Below are 11705 nucleotides of genomic sequence, written 5' to 3'. Positions count from 1 at the left end.
GTCCATATATTATATGATAATATTTAAGTCGACTCATTCATCTCATATAGGTCCATATTATATACCCTAAATTTTTGCTCAATATATATACACTCCCTCATACAATAATTTTTTTTATACTTTGTTCTGATTATATTGGTAATATTTTAGGAAATGTAATTGTGTTACCTATGATTCTACATAGTTTGTATGCGATTGTATAATCTATAGTTTTGTATAATTCATATAAATTAAGATCATAAGATAAATTAGGAGATTATAACTTATATTTACGTACAAACATAAACATAAACATTTACGTACAAAACATGGTGGTTTCGAGAAATTAATTCTAGATTTTTTGTTGCAGGTCCCACATTAACTATTTATAAAAAAAAAGAAAAAAAAAACTACATTTGATGACGTGGGTGAATATGGATGCTTTAAATGTTTCTGTATTTATAAAGATAAGATTCTACAAACACCCCAAAATATAAGGTAGTTTTTGATAGAAAAAAAAAACCCCTTAAAATAATGATCAAACCATAATCATGTCTTTATATTGATAACATAATATTGTTCCCATAATACCTTAACATTTGCCCCACAAAAGCATCACCACCATGTTATCACTAAAACTTGGGAGAGACGGTCTCTCACTAAGTTATTGAGAGACCAATCTTTCGTACCCTTTTTATTGTTAATCGTGACATAGTAATTTCGTACCTATTTACACAATAAATGTACACATTTTATCATTAATCATGATTTGTACCTATTTTATTATCTTTAGTACCACTTTTTCTAAAAATTGTACAATGGTCTCTCAATAGTGCTTATTAAAAGACCGTCTCTCAGGAGACTTACTCGTTATTATTATGAGTTGGTTTCCCTCTATTGTGGGGCCTGTGATTAAATCCGAAAGACGTCAGTTTGATATCGCTCATCGTAAAGCCTCCAATGCCCATACCTCTCGGTGTGATAGACTATGTTACTTCGACACTTCATATGAGCTCACGTACCCGTGTCTAACACTTGATCCTTGGACATTGGTATGACACTCGAACACTTCATTTTAGACCAAAAACTTGACAACTTTTCATAAAATAGCAGTGTCCGACACCTAAATACGCACCCGTGTCCGATCTTTCAAGCCGAGTCGGAGTAACATAGGTGATAGATCAATCTAGGAAAGTCGAAGTTCGGCTTCTTAACCGTCAAATTCTTGGAATGCAAAGATGCATTGTTAATATCACGACTAGTCAAGTTTGCACACCCATAAAGATCCAAGTACTGCAGATTTACGCATCCTTCGGAAATCATAATGAGACCCTTACCTGTTAACTTCAAGAACCTTATCTCAAGCACCTCCAACCCCGGCATATATTTAGCAATGGCCGCAGCTTCATTATCGCCATCTTGGGGTAAAGCATCGAGATATTCACTTGGACAATGAATATCCATCCAATTCATGAAGTTGCGTTTTAGTATATTTAATTCGGAACAATTTCTTCCAAGTAATGCCAAAGATTCATGAGAAATCTCATGGCAGAAGCTAATATCAAGTTCTTTCAGCTTTGGACAATGCTTCGCCACCTCGATCATAGCGATATCAGAAACATTCTGGCTGCTTTTGATTGAGAGAACCTCTAGTTTTGGGCATCTGAGAGCAAACAGAAACAAAAAAACTAACGTAATCACTGCAGTCAGCCAAGACTGGATGGCCTCTGTGAAATCTATATATTAGCATATCTACCAAATAACAGCCAGACTCTCGTCTTGCCAAACACCGGGTAAAAACTATTAAGCCCTCAAGAAATTTCATAATATACTGAGAAAAGGCTGGTGGTGGCAAACTTTAAAAATTCAGGTCAAGAAAGCAACAATAATGCAGGAAAACCAGTCGAAAAAAACTGGTAGCAATCTGTATCTTGTAAAGCGCCATATCGACCGGGAAAAGTGCATAGCATAACAACAATCATCGCCAACACTTTAGTAAGCTATTTTGCGTTATTTCATAGTGACAAAATAGTCAGTGTTTGGCTTCAAAAGAAATGGAAAATCAAGTGCATAACAGGAGGTGATAAAAAGAAAAAATCAAACCAAGTGGTGTTAGTCCAGTGGTAGCCGGGTTAAACCTTAAAACTTGCAGAAATGCAGGAGTTGAGAGGTCCCGGGTTCGACTACGGGTTCGACTACCAGCTGGGGCGATGATCACTTGGCCACTGCAGCCCCTGAAGGGGGTGGCTTACATGGTCCATGTGGTGGCGCGGGAATGCATGGGCCCGGGGGGATTCAACCCCCTCGTCATCAAAAAAAAAAAAAAGAAGAAAAAAATCATTGTGCATTTCAGATGATCAGTTCACATGGAGACAAAACATTCAGATTGGTAAACTGTAAAAGGCATGGGTGTATATCGACCAACATGTATGATTCATAGACCAAGTGACCAACGTATGATTCATGAAAGATATGTTACAGAGACTTTTAGTAGAAGTGTCCTGGAGTGGCTTAACCCGCCTTTAACTCCCTTTTTCCGACTGCAGTATACATGCATATTCACAAAAAGCACACACTACATTTGCTTGAACATCCATTGCAGGTGGAACTGAACATGCCGTGTTCTTTGGATTAAAGACAATGAATTTTAATATAATGGCTCCTTCAATTGTCTACAATGCTTATTTGTTGGGGAGTTAAATGAAATCAATTGATATGATCTCAAGTGAAACTAGAAACAACAAACTTATGATTTTCAATACAGGGTACACATGCGTACATCTAGCTACCCCCTAAATCCCTAACCCTCCTAGACGAGAGCTTCTTTTGAGGCAATAAGGCAATGTTGATGATATGCATTACATCATTTCTTTGCATTAAACGTCTTACTACTATTCTAGTTCACCATATATCAAAGCAAAAATATTTACATGCTTTGTATTTTCCATACAACAACAACAACATCAGAGCCTTAATCCCAAAATGATTTGGGGTCGGCTGACATGAATCATCCTTTCGAACCGTCCATGGGTGAATGCTTTGTATTTTCCATAATTAATAATTTTAACATCAATTCAGGCTACCAAGTGAAAAACTAAGCTGAAAAACTGATTGTTCCAAGTATTCATAAAATCCTCCTTCCACAAAGTAGAAACAATACAAGCTTTCATATATGATCATCTTACATTCCCATTTTCGTACACATTATCTAAAGGTATTGCTTAAAAAGGGAGGGGTGGAGGCTAGAAGAGGTGGCCATTTTCCATTGTTAGAGATTGCTGAAAGGGATGGTAGGGAATGGAAATGGACAGTTTCATTTACCTTCCTATTTTGGTACATGAAATTCATCTATCGTGGGAACTTAGTTTAAAAAAGCGCGCTTAAGCGCAAGGTGCATTGAGGCGCCAACCAGATTGCGCATCAGCTATGTTACTCCGACTCTTCTAATTTGCTCGCGAACCCGTGTCCGACACTCGGACATGGGTATGACCCTTGGACACCTCATTTTAGACCAAAATATGCATGTTTTTCAAAAAAATAGCAAGAGTCCGACACTTGGACACACACCCGTGTCGGATACTTCTACATGAGTAACATAACATAGTGCATCAGGCGCATGGAATACAAAAGGCGCACCTAAGGCGCATGAGGCACACCCAAGGCGCAACTGGTGAGGCGCACTCGAGGCGCATTAGGATGCAATTTCATATTTTTTTTCCAAATTCTTTTCTTACCCTTCTTTTTCTCCCCTTATCCTTAATTTTTACTTTTGGATCCATGTTAACCCTCTTTAAAACAAAAAAGGACTATTCTCTCACAAAATTTGATTGTAAAATATGGATGTTCGTCTGAAAAATCAGTGCGCCTCGTGTCCAAAAGGCACACGCCTTAGCCTTAGCCTCTTGGGACCTTATCGCCTCACTGTGCCTCGCGCCTTCTCAAACTAAGCGTGGGAAGGATTTGGATGAAAAGTGAAAATCAATAAAGCCTTAGGACGTGTCTCTGATAGGCATACTTGACACCGACTTAACATATGTGATCAACTGGTCAATCCTTTAAGAGGGAGAGAATGAAGCATTACCACCACCCTCAAATCTTACTTGCTTCAAGCCTTCAAGTGTATCGTTTTTTTTTGGTTCAAATAAGTGCAGTATGTCGCGGGTAAGAATCGAAACCCCAAGCCTTCTAAGTGTATCGTTACGACTTACAAGATGTGTTACCTTCAAATGAGATTAAGTACCTTTCTTCTTTAAGATACTCGTCCTAATCAAAATAATGTTGCTATCATGCAAAAGAGACAATTCAAAAGATCCAATTGACATAAATTGGTAACAGCACAAATCTACTTCTTAACAAAACCTCAAAAGCATTTAGATACACTACAAATTAGACATTGAACTTGAATTCACAGCTTCACGTCACATAACCAAGAACATGTGCTCCCCCTTGCACCTTTTTGGTTTTCTAATGCGATAAGTGGAAAAATACGGATAATAAACAAACTTGGTTACAAAGGAAAGAAAATTTCCAACAAGAACTAACTTCAGTCATAGACCTAGAAAGAATCATCTAAGCCTACACACAGTATTCTATAACTCCTTGAATATGCAATTACAGGACATTCATTATCAGTTATTTTAATCTAATCCAAAAAGGAACAATAAATTGTACCCCAATATATTTGCGAAAACACTAAAGAATGAACAGATGTTCAATGATATTCGACGCTGATACCAAGCACAAGAGGTAGTTCAAAAAAACTAAAACTGCTTAAAAGACTGAGGTGCACAAGTGGGGACATTCTCACGAATTATATGCCGGTAACTAATACGGAGTAAATAATACTCCTATTTCAAGTACATCAATGATATACCTCATAAGTAGAACTGCCAACAAACAACTAAATTCGAGTCATATGCCTGGAAATAATGCTATACAAATGCAGGACAGTGTCTTATTTCCATCCATTAACACAAATTCTGAGCTTTCGTATGAATTCCCTTTGACACATTGCCAAAATAATTTCCCATTGTTTTCCTTTTGGAATGGCTCGACATACGACATACAACCTCAAGTCGTCATCCAAGATAACTATTGAATGTTCGCTCAAAATGTTTTGTTATGAATTCAATACCACTCCACGCCTTTCACCTTCCCAAATATCTAATTGTCATTTTGGTAGCAAAGATTAGTGAGCACAATATTCGACAAATTACACGGTTCAATATGAAATCCTTTGTTACCCCACACCTCAATTCACTATCGAATACCCAATTCACAAACACATTTCATAGCAACCACCGCCACATTTTAATCAACAAATCATCAAACTTTATTAAATGAACATCAACCAAATACAATACTATAACTTATACGAGTACTACTTTGTCTTAATCATTTGTTTACCTTTAATTAAAATACGTCTTAACACAGAATAGAAAATGTAAACAAATGATTGGGACGGAGGGAACGATCAGAGCAAAAACTCAAAAAATTCGGAAGAAAGGCGAAAAGATCAAACCTTTGAGCAGCGTAAAAGAGAGAATGATCAGAACAATGCCTAAGGCGGATCTCCAACAAAGACCCATCACTCCAATCAACAACAGATTTAAGGATTCCATCGATTTTTCTCTCAAACTCGGGAGACCACCACCGAGTCGACTCAGTGGAGGATTCAAAATAATGTTCTAAATCAAGGACTTTATGAAGAGAAGGGTCTTTGCAAGCTTCCATCCATGGCTTGCAGACCGACATAGCTCCCTTCCATTGCTCCTCTAACGTCAGACGCGAGAGGATGTTGATCAGGCACTCGTGAGTTAACTCGGCCCAATCCGAGTTGTAGTGGGTTGACTCGGTTGTGAGATCATCTTTGTTCATATCGATTGGACGGTTGGTTGGGGTTGTTTAGAGGGTGGGAATATGTGTGATTGGGGCCTTTTAACGGTTTTCTCTACTTGTAAAATTGATCCGATTTCTTCACCAAAAAAAAAAAAAAAAAAAAAAAATTGATTCGATTTGAATAACCCGAATCGAATCTGACCAACCCACATCTGACTCGAACTTATTGAATCCGATTCGAATGTTTTTTTAATCAAATACAGTTTGTTATCCCCAAAAAGCTTGAAAACTACCAATCAAAAAATGATATGAACCCGAAATGACCCTACCCACCCGATCTTGACCCAATTCTTGCAAAGCCGAACAACTCGAACCCGAATTAACCGGACCCAAACTCGATCCGATTGACCTATTTATCAGATCTAGTAAAGAGTAATGTTTAAAATAAATACTATCTCCGTCTCGGTCACTTGTTTAACTCTTGTTTTGACACAAAGACCAATGAAGTAGGATGAGATGTAGATATAATTGTTGGAGGACAAATGGATCAAGAAGCGGTGGATGATCAAATAATTTATAAAAACATTCCCAAATTAGAAAAGTAAACAAATAAATGAGATATCCAAAATGAAATATCTAAACAAAGGACTAGAAGAGAGGGAATATATTTAAACATAAATTAGTTTAAGGTGTATCATGAATTTGGAACACAAGAAATTGATTTCGTTTTCATGATTACAACTAGTATTGGTGCCCGGCTTCGCCCGGGCTACCTCTACTTACCATTTTTTTTTTTACATTAAATAAAATTACTTAAAGTTGCATAACCCATAAATTTATCATTAATATATTTTTTTATGACATATCATAAAATTACGATGAAATAAATTTTGAGACAAATTCACTCCTCCCGCTATTAATATTTTACTCTTATTAATGAAACAATAATAATAACATTTCACTACTTGCCCGTAATCATTGTTACTTTCACTACTCCCGTAATTAATTATTCTTTATCACTACCATCGCCGCATTAATATTGATAATTTCACTACTTCCGTCGTAATTATTGTTACTTTCACTATTGCCGCATTAATATTCCGCATTAATATTGATTATTTCACTACTCTCGTTGTTGTTTCTACCGCTTTCACTAATCTCGATGATAATATTGTTACTTTCACTATTCAATTGAGTGATTACTATCATATAACTATATCCAATATTACTACAATTCTTTTCTTTACTGACGAAATTATCTTTTACTACTTAGGCATGCAATTTTAAGAGGATTATATATTTATATAAATATATTACATATATGCATTAAATCAAATCGAAAGAATTATGTAATATTATATATTATGGAATCTAACTTGAATTATTTATAACCTACTTATATTATATTTTTTATGTTAAATAATTATCATCTCTATACATCTAATAAACTATAAAGTTTAATAAATTTGCATAGATTTTAAATTTAATATATAATTTTACGATGATAATAATTAATGCCATAAGTGTGCATGTTTATACTAATTAATTATTTTATTTTAAGGAAATTGACCATCTTCTAGTCTTTTATAAATATTTAGGAAAATTATCAAGCATCTTCTTTCGTTTAGTCTCCTTGAAGTTGACCATCTTAATTAATTATTTTATTTTAAGGAAATTGACCATCTTAATTAATTATTTTATTTTAAAGAAATTGACCATGTTTTAATCTCTTACAAATGTTTAGGAAAATTACCAAGTTTCTATATAATTTAATTTTAACCCAAACTATATAATATTTGCATTGAGATCCCTTAATCGGATCCATCACACGGTGCTAGTGATTTAAAACTATATAGTATAATTAATTTGTATAACTTTCTTTAATTACATTGAAGTCCCTTGGTTTCTGGAATTAATATATAGTATTGATGACCCAAGAATTTGAGGACCTCAAATACAAGTTAATTTGGAATTGATATAGAATTGAACTCAACTCGAATGTGAAATTCTACGATTTTTGAACACTTAAATATCCTAATTATGAAATTCAATTTCAGTTATAGGTTCCAAACATATCGTTATTTCGTTTCATATAGAAAATGGAATCTCAAGGAACTTGGATGGATCATAATCTATAGGAAGTGTGTATTTTGTCAACAAAACAAGACACACTCTTATTAATTCTCGTGAATTATAATTTATTTATGTGTTCATAAGACCATCCCCAAGCAAGGTCACCGACTGGGTCGTGACCTTGTTGGGTCACCTTAATGACACCTTAAATTAGGATTAAGGGGTTAATTTGGTGACCTTCAACTACTCAGGGTCAATTGGTGACCTTGAGTTGAGTTGGTGACCTTGTTGGTGACCGCCAGGCCAAGCACACTCCCATTCGTTATTTGGAAACAAAAAAAAAAGGACAACCGTCAAAATAAAAAGAATGTGACATTTGGTTGAGTATGATGACCCGGTAGGTGGCACTCTCTCATTGGTTAAAAAGTGAAAAATAATTGGGTTGGTGACCTAGGTCGTGACCTTCTGCTTGGGAGGATGAGAGTGAGTCAAGATAATTAAGGTGTGATAATGAGGAAAAATATTGGTGACCCGATTAACTCGACCTTCTGCTTGAGGATGGTCTAAGAGTAATCAAGTAACCAAATTATACCCGAGTATTATGATAAATACATATAGGATAATCAAATTTAGATCTTATGTCAATATAAAATAAATAGTTCTACTTGTTGGATTAGTAAACATTATGAATTACAAAAATTTTATTATAAACTTGAAATCTAAGATCTTAATACCCTTTCATCTTCTATTGCTCAACTTGTCGCTTGAGTTATCCAGTGTACTACAAACTTATTTTAACTCACCTTAGCTATGACCTAGCCAACCTGTGCTTAGCTTCATCTCTGATTCTGAAATACATCCGACTTTGAAGATAATTAATGAATATTTGAATTTGTTTCACAATAATAACTCATAAACCAGCCTTGAAATTAATAGCTTGCGATTCATTAAAAGTCTAATAGATCACATACTTATGTATTAATTGCACACAAAATAGCCTTTTAATCCAAATTTCATTTTCGTTTTCCCAGTTTGGGACAATAACCAGCCATAACCCAAAACGCAAAATCTCATTTTTGTAACGGCGATATCCGTCACAAGCTTGTGACGGATACCATTTCCTCTCACAAAATACCCATAAGAGGTGGGTGTGGAAGCACATGGGGATACCCCACCTTGTCCCCTTTCCCTTTTTGTGAGAGGTCACAAGTTTGTGACGGGATTAGCCCGTCACAAGCAAGACGCTTTATTGAACGAATGGAGGTGCCATTTATTTGCAACCAATTATTGGTCCTTGACAGTTGTGGGCATTTTATCATCTACGGAATACATGTGACCCACCCATAATACCCGGCTGCCTAAAGTGAGTAAGATGGGTCACAATAATAGGATGTTATTAGCAACGTAAAAGCCATAATTAGAGCTAACTTATAATACACAAAATCTCATTATAGACGGCATATATCCTAATAGGACAAGAAACAAGTGGGGTGATGGGGACCAAAAATGTCATCACTTTGAATCTATTTGACCCGTCTATAGCAAGACTAGCTGCTTATAATAAGGAATTCGAGAGTTTCATTGTCATTTTCTAATGCAACATTCGGGAGTCGGGACGGAGCTTCCTAAGAAGCGATATTTAATGTTTGATTATAATAAACTTATACTCGTATTAATCCATTTCTAAGAAAAATAGGTGATATTTCAGTTTTGGTGTAAAGATTAACATCGTTACCATGAGTAAGCTTGAGACGGACTCCCAGTCATGACTAAGCTTGAGACGGACTCCCAGTCTCCTGATAGACTAGTAAAACTATTTGATATACCTTGTTTTCTAAGACACTATTTGTCACTAATCCGGAGTCCGGACGACGTGCGATCAACCCTTTCAAATAAAAACGGTAAAATTACGTAACATGTTAGTTGTGTACGGACCACAAGATTGATATAAATAGCAGTTAAAAATCCACAATCGGATAACCCAAATTCGCAAAAAGAAAGATTAGTAATTCAATTTAAGATTACAACATACACAACAAGTTTAGAATCGGAAATCAATTTCGATCAAGATCGATAATTTCAATCATCAATCAAGAAGAAATAATGAAAATACAAAATTAGATTGAATGAATTATCAAGCTAGAGATCTATAGTAATGTCCATCATCTCTATACCATCTACGATCCACCACTACAATTGCGTAGATTGCGTATATCATTCCGGGAACGTACCCTAATATCGTCAGCAGCAAGCATATCAAGAATTCACACTGCCATTAAACAAATTTCATTTAGTTTTTCATCAATCAAATTAATTAACACGATAAAAAGGATGGTTAACCTAGTATGCGTAGATTAAGGGTGGTAGGAAAAAAAGAACGTACACTGCAGCAGCCGTGGCGGAAGAAGACGCCGAGAGGAGGAAGGATGATGGCACACATGATCTCACAGAACATCTCACATCCGCTCACCATTGTTTTGATTTTGATTGAGCAAAAGAGAAGGGAGATTTGATATTTTGATGAGATATTTTCTTGTATGGTTGGGGGGTTTTGAAGAGGGGATGGAGGGATGGTAGAAGACTACAAGTGTTGGGATTGTTTAATGAGCAAGGAAAGTGGGATTGTTGGATCGTGTAAACTGTAATGTCAATATGTGAGACGTAACCACGAGGTACACGCTGTCTTGATTATGACTTGGATCCAGGATTCATGTCTTTACGACTTTTAAGTTATATACTCCCAATAAAGTATTGCAAGTTGTAAAATAATAAATAATGAATAATGAATAAAGAATAGATAAAGTAATGAGAGTTGTTGATTTTTTAGGAGAGAGAAATTAATAAAAAATGAATGAAACTTACCATAAAAGGAAAGAGGAAAGATAATCAAACTTGTGTGAAAAAGGAAAGAGGAATATAATAGGAAATTGGAGGGAGTATAATAATCCCCTATTTTACTAAATTAATGGACGAAACTCTAACTTTTTTCGCTTAAAATATATTTCTTAGAATAGGGTCTGGTATTTTTAACATATACCATGATAAGTTATAAATGGATATAATATTTTGTATTTAAATATTTATATTTAATATTTCACATTTTGCACAAATTTATCTTCGATCTTTTTAAGATAAAGAAATTCTTTTTAAAGAACTTATTGATAAAAATTTATTGACTTTTTATGATAAGAAGTTGCGGCTAAAAATATGGTATTAGTAAATATTTGTTAAAATTTATTGACTTTTTATGATAAAAATTTGTAAGCTAAAAAATATGCTATTAGTAAATATTTGTATATTAACATCATTAATTTATCGGTAAAAAAAAAACACTCATTTTATTACTTCTTACGATCTAAATTTTTATTTATTTCTCTAATCAAAATAGATTAAGGAGAAACATGAAAAATAAGTGAATTATCAATTTAAATTCTATAAATAATACACTAAAAAGTAAAACTCTATAAATACCGTGCATATATTGCACGGGGTCTATATGAGTAACTCTATAAATATTGTGCATTCATTACGCGAGATCTAAACTAGTATAATACTAGTTTTCATGCCCGTGCTTTGCACGGCTACTAAAATAAGTTGCAACTATAATGTCTTATATTACTTATTTTGAGTTTTATGAACAATTGAGGTAAAATAGAGAGATAGTGAGCTATATTTTCATCTTAAATTCAAACCAAAATCACACAAACATAGGATAAATTTGAAACAAACTTATCATATTCCAATTTTCATATTTTCATCCCCTTTTTTCTCCCTCAATCTTATTCCTTCTCTTTCCCTTTATATTTTTATTTTTG

The 11705-nt window shown here is 34.6% G+C and overlaps 2 protein-coding genes across 2 annotated transcripts; both read right to left on the bottom strand.

The window, feature by feature from the left end:
• Positions 1–511: 511 nt before the first annotated feature.
• LOC141597172 (F-box protein SKIP1-like) lies at positions 512–5938 on the bottom strand. Its single transcript, XM_074417543.1, has 2 exons — positions 5501–5938; positions 512–1642 (listed from the first exon to the last, which is right to left on the bottom strand). Exons 1-2 carry the CDS (start codon positions 5854–5856, stop codon positions 1129–1131), a joined length of 870 nt encoding a protein of 289 aa, XP_074273644.1. The 5' UTR covers positions 5857–5938; the 3' UTR covers positions 512–1128.
• A 3938-nt stretch (positions 5939–9876) lies between these two features.
• On the bottom strand, positions 9877–10489 carry LOC141595808 (low temperature-induced protein lt101.2-like). The gene is made up of 2 exons (XM_074415774.1): positions 10274–10489; positions 9877–10159 (listed from the first exon to the last, which is right to left on the bottom strand). Exons 1-2 carry the CDS (start codon positions 10361–10363, stop codon positions 10025–10027), a joined length of 225 nt encoding a protein of 74 aa, XP_074271875.1. The 5' UTR covers positions 10364–10489; the 3' UTR covers positions 9877–10024.
• Positions 10490–11705: the final 1216 nt, after the last annotated feature.

Source organism: Silene latifolia, chromosome 8 (genome assembly GCF_048544455.1).
Source record: "Silene latifolia isolate original U9 population chromosome 8, ASM4854445v1, whole genome shotgun sequence".
NCBI classification, from domain to species: Eukaryota; Viridiplantae; Streptophyta; class Magnoliopsida; order Caryophyllales; family Caryophyllaceae; genus Silene; species Silene latifolia.
Note: the sequence above shows the minus strand (reverse complement) of the source record. Positions and strands in the feature narration are given on the sequence as shown.